Source organism: Euphorbia lathyris, chromosome 3 (assembly GCF_963576675.1).
Source record: "Euphorbia lathyris chromosome 3, ddEupLath1.1, whole genome shotgun sequence".
NCBI classification, from domain to species: Eukaryota; Viridiplantae; Streptophyta; class Magnoliopsida; order Malpighiales; family Euphorbiaceae; genus Euphorbia; species Euphorbia lathyris.
Genome location: NC_088912.1, coordinates 49,407,204 through 49,423,624, shown reverse-complemented (window position 1 = coordinate 49,423,624; position 16,421 = coordinate 49,407,204). Strand labels below are relative to the sequence as shown.

The 16,421-nt window shown below is 36.4% G+C and overlaps 2 protein-coding genes across 2 annotated transcripts; one reads left to right on the top strand and one right to left on the bottom strand.

Moving 5' to 3' along the window:
• The first annotated feature begins 331 nt into the window (after nt 1-331).
• On the top strand, nt 332-9,470 carry LOC136223571 (chaperonin 60 subunit beta 2, chloroplastic). Its single transcript, XM_066011654.1, has 15 exons — nt 332-489; nt 1,225-1,479; nt 1,573-1,698; nt 1,943-2,080; nt 2,177-2,272; nt 2,380-2,622; nt 2,701-2,935; nt 7,843-8,012; nt 8,120-8,197; nt 8,279-8,350; nt 8,443-8,547; nt 8,663-8,755; nt 8,855-8,947; nt 9,088-9,211; nt 9,305-9,470. Exons 2-15 carry the CDS (start codon nt 1,240-1,242, stop codon nt 9,316-9,318), a joined length of 1,827 nt encoding a protein of 608 aa, XP_065867726.1. The 5' UTR covers nt 332-489; nt 1,225-1,239; the 3' UTR covers nt 9,319-9,470.
• A 1,126-nt stretch (nt 9,471-10,596) lies between these two features.
• LOC136224475 (uncharacterized) lies at nt 10,597-15,979 on the bottom strand. The gene is made up of 13 exons (XM_066012822.1): nt 15,600-15,979; nt 15,456-15,522; nt 15,267-15,373; nt 15,056-15,124; nt 14,917-14,971; nt 14,687-14,734; nt 14,419-14,576; nt 13,441-13,679; nt 13,099-13,189; nt 12,315-12,443; nt 12,056-12,209; nt 11,213-11,307; nt 10,597-11,119 (listed from the first exon to the last, which is right to left on the bottom strand). Exons 1-13 carry the CDS (start codon nt 15,804-15,806, stop codon nt 10,934-10,936), a joined length of 1,605 nt encoding a protein of 534 aa, XP_065868894.1. The 5' UTR covers nt 15,807-15,979; the 3' UTR covers nt 10,597-10,933.
• Nucleotides 15,980-16,421: the final 442 nt, after the last annotated feature.

Below are 16,421 nucleotides of genomic sequence, written 5' to 3'. Positions count from 1 at the left end.
CTTAGTAGTTGAATTTCGATTTTGAAATAATCAAATAAAAATAAAAAAGATAAATAGTGATTTCGATTTTTGATTCTTTATCCTAAATTAGTTGTGATTTCGAAGTTTAGTCCAAACGACCTTTAATTAAATTTTATTTTTATAAACTAAAAAAATAGTTATTCAGATTCTGATTTGTAATAACTATGAAGTTTGAAGTAAACCCACACTAAATATAAAAAAAAAAGTCCAAAGTTAAATGAGAAGCCCAAAAGATTCTAGAGTATTCGAAAAAGCATCGGCCCAAGCAAATGCAGTGGAACCTTCAAGACTCGAGCTATTCTCCTCTTCCTTCTGTCTGTATTATTAATCTTCAATATTTATATATTATTTTGTTCCATTTCACACTCATCAACAAATCACCTGCTATACCTACTGCTCTCTGTCAGTAAAGGATACTCATACTTCACTTCTTATCTTTCTTCCTCTGCGGCCGCCGATTCTCCATTGGTTAGCTCCTTATTCCCTGAAAACTTAAACCATTTTTTCACTCTACTTCGTTTGTGTCGCTTATTGGTGTTTACTACTAGCTTCAATACAATTTAAACAACTGTTTAGCTTGAAAACTTACATGGAAATCAGATAACTCGGTTCAAGGTTGTTACTTCATAACTGTTATATTCATTGTTTATGTGCTGTTTTTTTAATGCTTTTATTGTATGCATTTTACTATTGAAATGATTTATTTGTTGAAGTTTCTTCATGGTGATTGAAATTCCAAATTAGGGATTGGCTTTTCTTTTTCAATTATCCTTTTAGAATTCTCCTTTTCCGTATTGTAGAGCTAAGTTTTCTTTTGGAGACCTGAATAACCATGTGAATGTAGGCGTGGAAGAAAATTGTCATCTGACCTACATTGTATTGATTTTTCCTGTTTTTAGCTGAGAAATATTCATTCGGGTACACTACCAATTTGAAGAATATTACCTATTGAGGACCAACCAACAGTTATGTTGTTTAGTTTATTGGCTGTTAATATCTGTTCAATATTGCTACCATTACCACTTTTGGATGAAGGTCAAACTGAGGCAATTTTGTGAATAAGAATTTTGATGCTCCTTTATTTGCTTTGCTCCCCCCCTCTTTTTAATATTTCATATTCTTTATTGTTTTCATTGTTGTATTTGTGTTAGTAGCTTCTTGCCTTCTCTAACATAGCTGAAATATGAAATTGGTTACTTTCAGCTGTCAATTAGTAAAATGGCATCATCTTTTACTGCGGTGTCCTCGGTGGGATCCTTGGCTGCTGCTCCTGGCTGCATAATGGACAGGAAGCTTGCATCTTCTTCAAATAGGTTATCTTCTCTGGCTTCTATTTCTGGAAGCTCATTTGGCCGGAGGCAGAATTTAAATTTATGTAGATCACGCACTCCAAAGATTTGTGCGATGGCCAAGGAGTTGCATTTTAACAGGGATGGGACAGCCATTAGAAAATTGCAAGTGAGTTTTTGATTTACAGGGCCGTTGACTATCTTATTTATTGTATTATTTTTCTTTTGTTACATCTCAAGAAGTTGTGTTTCTTTGCTGCAGATTGGTGTAAACAAACTTGCAGATCTAGTTGGAGTTACCCTGGGACCTAAAGGCCGGAATGTTGTTCTTGAGAGCAAGTATGGCTCCCCAAAAATTGTTAATGATGGTGTGACTGTTGCTAAAGAGGTATGCAGTATCTTGATGCTTTCGGTGCTTTGTTGTCTCTACAACTTGAAGCTGACAACTGATTTTAGAATTGTACTTTGGAAAATGTAACACTTCGCACTTTTTCATGTCTTTATTTTTTGTGGCCGTCATAGAAATTAGATGAAGTTGTCTACATAGAACTTTTAAGTAAAAATATAGGTGATGTCAACCTTATTACCCATATGGTAATGATTCACTCGTGTATTGACCTCAACTGTTTTAGGTGGAATTGGAGGATCCAGTTGAGAATATTGGTGCCAAGTTGGTGAGACAGGCAGCTGCGAAGACAAATGATTTGGCTGGTGATGGAACCACAACATCTGTTGTTCTTGCTCAAGGCCTTATCGCTGAAGGTGTCAAGGTTAGTAAGAGTCTAGGAGACCTAGTATGATTATATGTATGAAGAAGTATGTTTGTTGTTGTTGTTTGAGACTGAGTGGCTGGGTTATATAATCAGGTTGTGGCGGCTGGTGCGAACCCTGTATTGATTACCAGGGGCATTGAGAAGACCACAAAGGCATTAGTGAATGAACTGAAGTTAATGTCGAAGGAGGTAACGTAAAAAAGAGTTTTGAATATAAATCTTATCTGACCTGTTTGGTCTCTCTAAATTTCTGTTAAATCTATGTTAAAAGAGACCGAAACCGTTTTGAGTTGCAGGTCGAAGACAGCGAGCTTGCAGATGTAGCAGCTGTTAGTGCAGGGAACAACTATGAAGTAGGGAATATGATAGCTGAAGCCATGAGTAAAGTAGGTCGAAAGGGAGTGGTAACTCTTGAAGAGGGCAAAAGTGCTGAGAACAGTCTCTATGTTGTTGAGGGAATGCAATTTGATCGTGGTTATATCTCACCCTATTTTGTCACTGACAGTGAAAAAATGGCTGTTGAATATGAGAACTGCAAGGTACTCTATCCATAAACATTTCGTTGGAAGTCTTTTTTCCCACTAAAATATAATCTAATTATCTTATCTTGTTTGCAGTTACTTCTTGCCGATAAGAAAATAACAAATGCGAGGGATCTCATTAACATTCTGGAAGATGCAATCCGAGGCGGTTACCCAATTGTGATAATTGCTGAAGACATTGAGCAGGAGGCTTTAGCAACACTGGTGGTGAATAAGCTTAGGGGTGCTCTGAAGATTGCTGCCCTGAAAGCTCCTGGCTTTGGAGAGCGGAAGAGCCAGTACCTTGATGACATTGCTATTTTGACTGGAGGTTAGTGCAAGCAATTTTCCCCCCGTCTTCTCCATGCCACCAAGTCTGTGTTAAAGCTATATATGAAAAGAGATGTAATTGAGGAAAATATCTCTATTGTCGATAATTGAAAGAGCTCAGCTATTTAAATAGCAGTACATAACAAACTACACAGAGAAATAGAGCCCATGTGTAACAAAACTCCTAAAGAAAAGGAAAGCTAACAGCAAAATAAGAGAAGAACGTTAACAATAGGGATTTTATTTTGACTAAACAACAAACTCAACATTTCCTCCCTTAAACTAAATGCATTAAGCATTAGTTTATATCAGACTCTGAACAAACTCCCAACTTGGCACGCAGCTTTAAGAAAGCATCCAACTTGAGTGGTTTTGTCATTAAACCAGTTGTACAGTACCAGCCTTTGTGAGCTCTCTCAGAAAATGAAACCGCACATCTATATGCTTAGTCTGACCATGCCTTACTGGATTCTTTGAAAGTTTAATAGCAGAACTATTATCACAATGAATAACAGTAGTCTTACCTTGACTAAAACTCAAATTTTCCAGTACCCTTCTTAACCATATGGTTTGACATGCACAACAAGCTGCAGCAATGTATTCTGCTTCGGTGGTGGAGAGACTTACTACGGGCTGTTTTTTGGATAGCCAAGATACTACTCCTGAACCCAACAAAAAAACATAGCCTGAAGTGCTTTTCCTTTCTTCTACATCTCGAGCATAATCACTATCTGTATAAGCAATAAGTTCAGTATTTCCTCCCTTCTTGTAAAAAATCCCAAAATCATGTGTCCCCTTCAAATATCTCATCACCCTTTTTGCTACTTGTAAATGAAACTCAATAGGATTCTCCATGTATCTACTAAGAAGACCCACCACGAACATCACATCTGGTCGAGTAGCTGTGACATACATGAGACTGCCGACAATCTGCTTAAAATGAGTTTTATCTACTTTTACACCATTATTATCTTTTTCAAACTTGCAACCTGGGACAATTGGATTTTTGACTGAATTACTATCAGCCATTCCAAACCTTTGCAGCACCTCTAACACGTACTTTTCTGACTAATGAACACTCCTTTTGAACTCTGCAAGACTTCAAGGCCAAGAAAATACCTCATTTTTCCAAGATCAGTCATATCGAACTCACGCTTCATGGAATTCTTAAATTCTGAGACCATCAATTCATCATTGCCACTAAAGATGAGATCATCGACATACAAACTTATAATCAAAATCTTCCCTTCTTTTCCTGTCTTAATGAACAGGGTGTGCTCATAGTCGCATTTCTTAAAACCTTCCTTCATGAAATATGCTTCTATACGGTTATACCAAGCTCGTGGCGCTTGCTTCAAGCCGTAAAGCGCCTTTTTTAATTTATAGACTTTGTGTTCCTGTCCTTTTTGTACATAACCAGGGGGCTGCTCCACAAAAACCTCCTCATTCAACTCGCCATATAGAAAAGCTGATTTTACGTCTAGTTGATAAATAGCCCATCCTTTTTGAGCTGCAAGGGCTACCACCAAACGAATTGTTTCCATACGTGCAACAGGTGCAAATACTTCGGTGTGATCGATCCCGTATTGCTGAGAATACCCCTTCACAACAAGCCTTGCCTTGTATTTATCAACTTACCCATTCTCATTAAACTTTGTTTTGAAAACCCACTTCACTCCGATTTTCTTTCCTCCTTCAGGCAACTCCATCAACTCCCATGTATCATTATGTTTTATTGCTTCTATTTCTGCATTCATGGCCTTCCTCCATTTCTCGCTTTTTACAGCATCTTCAAAACGAATAGGATCAACAGCTGCAATCAAAGCCAAATGAGTTTCTTCTTCGGACAGCCCTTCTCCCGCCTCATAGTCACGCATCCAAGTTGGTGCTCTCCTTAACCTCCCTTCATTTGTGATGGGTATGCTCTCCTCCTCAAAAGAATCAGAAGAAAACTGATGTTCTTCCTCTTCTTCTTCGCTGGCATTGACATGAGATTCTGGGTCAGATTGTTGCTCTTCTTCTCCTTCTTCTATATGAGTGTCAGAATCAGATTCATTCCTATTTTCATTTCTAGCCAGCTCTGATTGTTTTTCTTCACCCCATTCCAAATCACATGAGATTGCTTCTTCATACTTCTTATCCCAATCCCAACTTCTGTCTTCTTCGAACACAACATCTCGACTTACCATGATCCTTTGTGAGATAGGATCATAAAGACGGTAAGCTTTCGACTCTTCACCTAACAGAACGCAAGTCAAACTTTTATCATCTAGTTTTGTGCGTTTGCTATCAGGTATATGAACATGAGCAATGCAGCCAAACACCCTGAAGTACTCAATAGAAGGTTTGATTCCACTCCATGCTTCTTCTGGAGTCCCATCTTTCACCGCCAACGTCGGGCTTCGATTTAGGATATGTACTGTCCAGTTGACAGCTTCAGGCCAGAAAGGTTTTGGAACTTTCTTTTCTGCAATCATGCTTCGTACCATATTCATTATGGTTCTATTCTTTCTTTCCGCGACTCCGTTTTGCTGCGGAGTGTAAGCAACTGTCAATTGTCATCACAGAAGTTATTGAATTCTTTTGATGTAAACTCTCCACCTCGATCAGTTCGCAAAGCTCGAATTGGTGTATTTATCTCCTTCTCCACACGAGTTTTGAATCTTTTGAACAAATCAAAAGCTTCTGATTTATCTGTCAAACCCATGTTTTTCGACTGAAATCATCAATAAAGGTAATTAGATACCGTTTTTTGCTGTTGGAGATGGGTTTGATCGGTCCGCAAATATCAGCATGTAGTAATTGAAGAACTTGCGAAGCTCTCCAAGTACTTTTTTTTGGAAAGGAATCCCGATGTTGCTTTCCCACCAAACAGTCTTTGCATAGTCTTGAAGGAGTCTTGAACTGTGGTAGACCATTCACCATGCCCTTTTGTTGAAGAGTTCTTAAACCCGTAAAACTCAAATGGCCGAATCTGCAATGCCAAAGCTGCACTGTGTCCTCAGTAATGGTGTTGAAACAAACTGATTTCACAGGTTGTGGTATAGCTTCCAAAATGAACATCCTATTTGAAGACATCTTTGTATCCATGATCAAGCCTTTCTCATGATGAAACACCTTGCACCTTCCATATTGAAATAGAACAGTGAGCCCCTTTTCTTGCAATTGTCCAATGCTCAACAGGTTGTTCTTCAATTCTGGTATATAAAAAGCACCTGTAATAATTTGTATTATTCCATTTATTTGCAACCCGATATTACCTTTTCCCATTACAACCATGCTTGAGTTGTTGCCTAACCTCACTGAGTCTCTGAATTTTTCATTCAAATCTGAAAAATATTCCTTTTTGCCACACATGTGATTGCTGCATCCCGAGTCAAGATACCATATGTCTTCCTTGCCAATTTTGTTTGTATCCCCACATGCCATCAGCAACATTTCTTCTTCGGCCTCTGTGAAATTTGCTCCTTTCTCCTTGCTTGTGCATTCCCATTGAAAATGCCCAAGTTTGTGACATTGATAACACTCTACTGTTGATTTATCAAAGTAGTGTCTACCTGTGCCTCGCCCCCGTCCTCTTCCACGTCCTGCGCCTCTTCCTCCAGATTGATGTCCATGAGTAATCTTCAAAGCTTGCTCTTCTTCAACATGGTAATTCATCCGCTGCTCATGCACAAGCAAACTGCTTTGCAATTCATCAATGGTAAGAGTATCGGTATCTTTTGATTCCTCAATAGAGCACACAACATAAGCAAATTTTGGAGTCATTGATCTAAGAATCTTATTGACAACATCAACATCTCCTTTGTTCTCACCATTCACTTTCACCTTGTTAACAATACTGAGTGTGCGAGCAAAATAGTCACTTAGTGTTTCTCCCGTCTTCATATGAAGGATTTCGAACTCCTTTCGAAGAGCTTGCAGATGAGCGCGCTTAACTCGTGTTGTGCCTTGATATTTCTGTTTCAAAGAGTCCCATATGCTCTTAGCAGTGTCTTTGTTAAGAATCGTCTCTAAGACAGACCGATCTAATGCTTGAAACAAGTAGTTCTTAGCTTTCAAGTCTTTCAGCTTTTGATCCTCAATATTTTTCTTTTGAGCATCAGTGAGAGCTACACCCTCTGCTGCTGCAGAAACTCCATTCTCCACCAATCCCCAATACTCCTTTGAACGCAAGAAGTTCTCCATGAGCATTGACCAATGATCATAATGCCCATCAAATTTTGGAACTGCGGGTTGCACAAAAGAATCTTCCATCACACTGTTGAAGACTGCAACTTCAAATTTTCTTTTTATCAAGGCCCCGTGTGGGTGCTCTGATACCAAATGTTAAAGCTATATATGAAAAGAGATGTAATTGTGGAAAATATCTCTATTGTCGATAATTGAAAGAGCTCAGCTATTTAAATAGCAGTACATAACAAACTACACAGAGAAATAGAGCCCATGTGTAACAAAACTCCTAAAGAAAAGGAAAGCTAACAGCAAAATAAGAGAAGAACGTTACCCTAAACAATAAGGATTTTATTTTGACTAAACAACAAACTCAACAGTCTGTTCTTTGACTTCTAATGATATTTTCCCTACTATGAGGGTGAGCCTTGGCGCAACGGTAAAACGTTGTTGCCGTGTGACCTGAGGTCACGGGTTCGAGTCTTAGGAGCGGCCTCTTGCCAATTAAATTGGTAAGGGAAGGCTTGCCCCCAATACACCCTTGTGGTGGGACCCCTCCCCGGACCCTCGCTCAGCGGGGACACGTAATGCGACCGGGCCGCCCTTATGGAATATAAAGTTTCCCAATATTTATCCTTTATTACTACTGCTCATCTCACTCACCCTGCCCTCAAGGAAAGAAACGAAATTTTATCTTGGGTTCTCACTTGATTTTTTTTTTTTTTTTGCACACAGGAACTGTTATTAGGGATGAGGTAGGGCTTGCCTTGGACAAAGTTGGCAAGGAGGTCCTTGGCAATGCTTCAAAAGTGGTTCTTACCAAGGATACTACGACTATTGTAGGTGATGGAACAACCCAAGAAGCTGTAAGCAAGAGAGTTGCACAAATAAGAAATCTTATTGAGGTACACTATCCCAGAGTCTCCTTCTCTAGTATGGGTTGGAACAACACATGTATTTGTTTCGTATGTTAGAATTGATTGTTATGGAATCAATGATTGCGCACATGTAGGCTGCTGAGCAAGAATATGAAAGGGAAAAGCTAACTGAGAGAATTGCAAAACTTTCAGGGGGTGTTGCTGTGATACAGGTAATTTCCGTTGCTTTTAAGTAGTAATTCTTGGGAATGTAGGTTATATATTTAAAGACGTTTGCCCTTCAAATTTGAAAGGTCGGAGCACAAACCGAGACAGAGCTTAAAGAAAAGAAATTGAGAGTTGAAGATGCTCTTAATGCGACAAAGGTAATTAATCTTAAAACCACTACTGTCTGATAGTTTTATGTCCAGGTTAAGTTGTTCTAACCTGACCATCATGATGAACCAATGGTTTCCAGGCAGCTGTTGAGGAAGGCATTGTAGTTGGCGGCGGATGCACCTTGCTGAGACTTGCGTCAAAGGTGGATGCCATTAAAGATAGCCTGTCGAATGAAGAAGAGAAGGTAATGCAGGCTGAGTCTTCAACTGGTGGTTATATATGTTTACTCGGGACTAGTATGTTGTCCTTTGGACTTGGGAAGTCATGCTTTTGACTCAATTAATGTATGTTGGCTGCAGGTTGGGGCAGATATTGTGAAGAGAGCTCTTAGCTACCCACTCAAATTAATTGCCAAGAATGCTGGTGTTAATGGAAGTGTGGTCAGTGAGAAGGTAAACGATTTTGGGATTAAACATTAACTGCAATAATTATTATTGTTTTGTCTAGTTTCATCATGTATGTTACAATTGAAATTAATTTTTCTTTTACAGGTTCTGTCGAGTGAGGATCCGAAGTTTGGATATAATGCTGCAACTGGAAATTACGAAGATCTAATGGCTGCTGGTATTATTGATCCAACTAAGGTGGGTTAGTTGGTCTCTAGTGTTTTTTCATTCCTTCTCTAGCATAAAAAGTATAAGAAGTCTTGTCTTGAAAGTATAATTCCTTCCTTCCATGATTTTCCGGTTGATAATGGAATAGTAGTTGATGAATGTAATTGCAGGTGGTTAGATGTTGCCTGGAGCATGCATCATCAGTAGCAAAGACTTTCTTGATGTCCGATTGTGTAGTTGTTGAGATTAAGGAACCAGAAGCTGTACCTGCAGGCAATCCGATGGACAATTCAGGTTTGGACTTGTGAACTTGAAAGCAGATTATTAGATATATAATCTATCTATCTTTTGACATGGTTAGCTGAATCTTTTACATTGATGCAACAGGATATGGGTACTAAGGTCATGGTTTGGTTTGAAGTAGCAAATAGCAAATAAAGACAACGCAGTGCCAAAGTATTGCTTTTCTTGTTTTTGTAAATGTAATGATGCAAGTGAGTAGATTTGTAGATTCCCAGCGGCTTGTAAGATGTTATCTTGCAACAATTTTCAACCCTTAATTAGTAGAAATTTAGTCTTTTGCTCATTAAAATTCAAATTGCTGGCGAGATCTCATAACGTTTTCAAGATCATTTCTAAAATACCAGAAAAAAGGGAAAACCGTGTTTCATTTGCTCACAAATAGTGACGGTCTAGGACTCACCGATAGGGGTATTTTAATGTTTGTTGGTGTTTTTACCCTTTAAAAGTTGACGAGTGGGGGTGTTTAAGTCTTAGGCATCATTACATGTACATGTTCGGTGGGTGGGTGTGGATGTTTGTCTCCTAAATTAAAACTTATTTGAAACTTTTTTTTGAACACTTGTTATTTGAATAGTGTGTACCTTTAAAATCATCTTTAACCTGCAATCAAATTACAATTGTGATAAAATTTGTTTGAGACTTTTTTGTATTGAAATTTATGCCGTTGAAATTTTTGTAAAACTTTTGCATTTGGCTTTTGAGTATTGCGTTTTGAATTATTATTTTTTTAATACATCTAATTAGTTGGGATGATTTATCCATCTCTTTTCCTGATATCAATTTTTCTTTTTTAACTATTTCAATGACCAAAAACCCCCCAAAAAAATTGATTTGTAAAAAAACCAATGTCACTCATTCGGCTTGCAATAAGCAAGATGTGAAGAATAACCAAACAACATTTTGGAGGACAAACAACAGTATAGTATTTGAAAAACAATCAATAAACACCATATCAATATTGCAATTACAACATGAAAATGAGGGATAAACTATTGCAATTACAACATGAAAATTAGGAATAAAAAAGGCACATGGAGCAATAAAAGTCAGACCTAAAATAAAACTTATAAATCATATATTTTTAGTAAAAAATCCAACGGAAAAATATCTGCAATTCAATATTTCATGCAGTTCAAATGGAAATTCAATATTTCATGTAGTTCAAATGGAAACAGAGCCAGTAAATACAAACAGGAATAAATAAGGCCACGCAGAGCAATAAAAGTCGGACCTAAAATAAAACTTATAAATCATATTTTTTAGTAAAAAATCCAATCTGCAATTCAATATTTTATTATTTAAATTTAAATCATAGATAACAATCCTCATGCAATTTATGAATGTATTTAATAAGAATCAAATTTGTGATCTTTTCTCGTGAACTCAGCATACATTGGTAACTGAACTACAATTCGTAGCATAAAAACAAGGCAATTTAAAACTTAGCATATACATTGCTAAACAAGGAAATTTAAAACTCATTGCCAACTGAGCTATAATTCATAGTACAAAAACAAGACAATTTTGGTTAATTTTTCTCAATCATAGCCATTGAGCTTCTTCATTGGCGAAGTTGGTGTTTTCTTATTTATATAAATATTCTATTACGAGACTTGGTTTGTCAGCCTCAATGTTCACTATAGTTGCACTCTTTTGGTATTCCTTCCATTGTTTAACCAAAAATAATATACTATTATTTACAGTAGAGTTAGTTCAGTAGAGGAAATAATCAAACAATGGGAATTCCTCACTCATTTCACTCAATCTTCTGTTAAAGCTTCGGAGAGCTTCCACATGCGGCTCATCTTCTTCTACTGGAATTATTTTAGCAAAGCTTCCTTCTCCAACAAAGTCTACGGCCAGGTTTGCAGCCTCCACTCCCGTAACATAAGCCTTCTCCTGTTTTGTTTAGTATTACATACAGGCTCAACTCAAGCTTAAACATGAATTTTCCTTCTTCATCTTAACAAACAAAACATAACATAAATCTACCTGAGACCATGATCCGTGCCGGCTTATTATCCAATCTCCAGCCATGAACAAGTTTCCGAAAGATGTTGACCCACGCATCATATGTTTGTATGATCCTTATAACACAAATAAACCATAACAATAGACATTTTAAAGGTACACACAACAAAAGGCCTACATTCCAACATCAATGCCATTATATTTGCATCATAATTGATCAAGGTTTTAATGTGTCCAATTGAACAAAATCAGGGATTTACAAGAGCCTTAAGATGCCTTTGTTGGGAATTTTTCTAGATTGCAATAATTCAGCGGAAAGCAATAAATCTCAATTTTATTGAATTTATGAGGTTTACAAAAGGGTGTTCTCTATAAACTTTCTAGAGTTACAATGAGCACTCGGATGTTTCCCAAAAATACCCAAAATAATTATCTTTACTATTTTTATCTCTCCCCAAAATAATTAGACTACCCTCTAAAATAAACTCTCAACACTCACGAGGCACAATTGTGCCTCTCTCACTCTACATTGTTCCTTTCTCTGTTAACTCCCTTTTTCTCTTTTTCACTATGCCCAAACTAAATGGCAACCTTGGCTTTTATAGCCAAGGAAGAAGCTTCATCTCTTCCTCTAATTAATTGTGCCAGCATTTTGCTGGCACAATTAATTCTTCCTTTGACCACCGCGTGGTCAATTTTTTTTTTTTAAAATTACAAATTACATAAACAATCCTCTATTATTACAAATTACAAAAATAGTCCCTCATTAATTAGAACTTCACAATAATTCCCTTTTTTTTATTTAATTGTTTTAAATTAATAGTTAATTTTCTCAACAGCCTTTTCCCGAAGCCATTTAATTACCTGGGAAAAAATGAGTCAATGATTTTGGAAATCTTGCAACCTCCTGATCTACCACCCTAGCCTTCTCAAAATCCATAATATATTTGGTGAGGTAAGAGATCACTTTTGTAACTACTTGTTCATCTTTCAGTGCTAACAACTCGTTGGCATTGTACTGTATAAACAAAGCAGAAAATGGCAGTCTTACTTTACACCATGAAATTATCTTTTTCTTCTTTTTTTATATTTGTTTTACAAAAGAAGAAGAAATAGCACTCACAAAACTTGCTTGTAGTACCGTCACTGGACTGTCTTTGTACTCATCGTGAAGTGCATTCAGGTCAGAAAATGTCCAACCAAATGAATCATCAAATGCTGCACAAGCATTAACTGCATGGGGAATCTTGACCTGCATTATAGCAACTTTATGATATCAAATCTCTACCTTCATGAGGAAAATTTTCCTAAACTAACTTTTCCATCCATGACAATGGCCCAGTATGGTGCAACTTTCACAAAAATGCCTTTTCGTTAAAGAACAAGTTTTCCAGCTTCCTCCAAACCATAATGCCAAAAGCAGTGTGCATTCAGTAAACCGCAGAGAAAAAGGTAATGGCCTAAAATGGTAAGATATGATTTCTTATCTATAGTGAGTAGAGTACTCCTTTATGTGAAACATTATCAGACAAAAACCTACTTAACAAATGAGCAAATCATGTTGCACAAACTTTCATTATATTAAGTAATCATTTGTAAACTAATGCTCAAACTCTGGGTGTAAACAAATGTGTATCATGTCGTGTAGTCTAGCTGCGAGTTTATCTAGTTTCTGCAGTTCTTCAATGTCATATCCAAGGGTGGTGCCAAGAGTCATTTAGTTCCAACTACATGGAACAACATTAAGCATTCTCCCAATGCAAATTGTAGCCTTTTGATTATGTACTTTATTGTAGTTGAAGTAATTCTGACTTTGAATGTAGAATGGTTGGGGTTGGATGACTGGTATATAAAAAAATTTGTTTCTAGTCCTAACTTTGCGCTGATTGTAAAGTTCCTGAACAAACCTTTCTGTCGAGCTGAAGTTTACAGGTGAGTAAATCAATCGCCTTCAGGTTCAGAACTTTCGGAAACTCCTCCTTTGTACATAATGCTGCACTAAATAGAAAATAACTGCCAGTTAAAACAAGAATATCTTGTACTGCCAACCTAAGAATACAACTCTATTAAGAAAAACATGATCCTAAGTTGCCTAGAGTGCAAGCTATGTTTACTGTGATCACAAACTTCCATGTTTGCTTTTATGTAAAACCTTTTGAAGAAAAATCATGAAAAGAAATCCAAAAGCTGCAGGAGAACAGTTTTACATGAATTGGAAAGAAAAGAAATTGAGTTTTGGAACAACAAACCTATTCTTGACAAGTTCTTGAAGTTTTGAGATTCCAACAGCCAAAATTACTGCATCAGCATTATAAATCTCATCACCACAGACCACTTTGGAAATGCAACTTGTTTCTTCATCAATTATAAAGTCTGTCACTTTTACATTGTCCAAAAATTTACAGCCTTTACTCCTCAGTGAGTCTAACCATGGATTAAAAATCTTTTCTTTGATTGTCCCGCGGCACCATACCATATTGAAATCTTTCTGCAGTAATATACAAAAAAATGATTGTAAACCATATAAGTTTAAAACCAAACTCCAAAGCTACGAAACAATTCCTGACAAGGAATAGTGTAGTATACGATGCCATTAAATATAATTATACATGTAAGATTTGACCTATGAAATATGTAAGTTCATATTCACAACTAGCATATTAGACAAAATCCTTCCAAAAAAAAAAAAAGGTATATTAGACAGAATGAGCTTTAACCAGCTGCCCTTGCATACATCCCAACAAATATTCAAATGAGAAGTGGATACAAAACAAATTTCATTGTTTCAAGGAGATTAGCTATAGTTACCAAATCATCACATGTGCTCAATTATACTCAATACAATGGCCCGAAATAAGTGGTCGGATTGGCAATATGGTATATTAATATTCTTGCCCCATTGCCTGTAGTCCTAGTATCTTTCACACCAATAAATAAATAAATAAGAACCACGAACTGTTGCAGTTCTCCAATATGGAACTAATAAAGTTTAAGAGTATATATATATTCATTTGTCTATCAGATGGCTTGAATCAAGAATTCTGAAATGTCTAATATGTCCCAAACAATTATTCTATTGTACCTAGAGAAGTATACAACTCTGTAATCATAATAAATGAGCTATGAAACACAACATGTTCAATATTATAGTTTCCAACTTAAGTTCTAGATATGTTAACAGAGATTTGTTATTAAAGATGAGCAGGAGATCAATTAAGGTAATATACCTGGTGAGCCAGGGAGATGTAATAAAGCATTCCTAGTGTTGCAGCTGCACTACATTGTTCTGCTGAGGCGAATAACCCAACTTGAAGCAACGGACCAAGAACATTCCGATAAAGCCTTTCTGAGCAGCCAAACTGTTTGAAAAGTTCCCTCGCAGTAACTATCAGTAATACTCCAAATAAGACACTTCAACATCTGTCAAGTTAAAGTATAGGTAACAAGTATTTTTTAAATTCCTGAAATCTGAAGTTGCAGCTGAAAAATCCTTACTTGGATCATATTTTCTCCATGCCGTGTCCGTGTTGTCAAAGTCAATCACTACAAATATAAGGTAGAGATGAATGATTAATCAGTATAATTAAAAAAAACCCACAAATGCTAAACTTCAAAGTTGCTTAATATCACATATAAAAACGGACAAGAAGGAAAACTGAAGAGCCAATGCATAGTTGGCCTGTGTAAGAAAAATGCTTTCCATATTTTAAGATAAAAGAGCATACCAGCAGCCATTAGAGGAAGGGATGTTAATCTATCTACCAATGGGACCCTTGAAAACTGCAATCAACATAGTGAAGATTATTTTTTTCAAAGTCCAAAAGAATCATTTCGATTGAAATATAAAGTATATGTATTGGATACTTGAGTATAACATAAGGTTCCGAATGGGGTAGGCAACTGAGGCTGCTCTTCGAATATCGGAAATTCAACCTGCAGAATGATCCTCAGTATATCAATTCGTTTTTCTAGAACTAAAGTTGATGATAAGGTTTTTTTTTCACCAGAAAGTCATGTTTAAAATTATGAACATTCTCCTCAATTCTTCATTCGTGTTTCAAGTGATTATAGATACCTCCAATCCCTCGGTTGAATAAAGTGCAGACCCCATTCTATTAGTGAAGGGTTTGATCCCCAGTTCGTTGACCAGGCTAAATATATTCTGATATGGATTCCAAAAACCTAAAAAGGTAAAAACAGAAATTAGATAATTGGATTAAAATTACTTAAAATACAGTAAAATGCTGAAAGAATGATGAATTACCTTGGACATCAACATCATCTGGAGAACCAAAACCATTGCCATCATCAAAGACAGTAACATCAAAACCCTGAAATGAAAATACATAAATTAGGCATACCCAGAAAGAAAACAAAGATGAAGAGAGAGAGAGAGAGAGAGAGGAACCTGGTTGCAAAGATGATGGGCTGCAGCAAGACCAGCCCAGCCAGAACCAACAATGACTACTTTCTTTTTAGAAATGTGGACTCCATTAATATTATTAGCATGAAGTTGTTGGATTTGTGAGTTGCAAGAAAACCCTTTTCTAGATACGGTGTTAATTATGGAAGGAGTGAGAGTGAAGCTATAGCTATAGCTAAAACAACCCAACATTTCGATTCTATTTAGTCTACAAAAATCAGATATCTGTTCTGTTTGATTTGTATAAAGAAGTAGTAATCCAGTGAAGTGAGGGGCTAGGCAGGGAGATATGTGTACAAGGTTTCTGCCACATGTTTTTTTCTGATTTATTTTTCCTGAAAGCTGATGTCCATTTCTTCCTTCCCTGATTTCTTTCGCGTCATTTATACAACAAGTCATGCATATCAGAATCACAACTTATTATAATCAACTCACCAATTTGTAAAAGAAAAAGAATGATTTTTTTTTCCCATTGAGTTTCAACGTTTTCCACATTAGTATTTTAATAGATTAAAATAATAATTTTACTTGTTTCTTGGCATAACACCACTTTGGGTCCTCAAACTTAAGCTTCAAAATCAATTATCACTTTAAACTATCAAAATCATTAATCGAGTCCCTATACTGAATAAAAATCATCAATTGGATCATCATTCTAAGTAAAAATCATTAATTGAATACTCATCGAATTCTAAGGTATCAGTTAAGTGAATTGTGTGCTTTTATACTAATAAAACAAATAGACTAGCAAAACAATTGAACAACTAATATGTTAAACGTATGAATGGAGGACTATGATTTAGGATC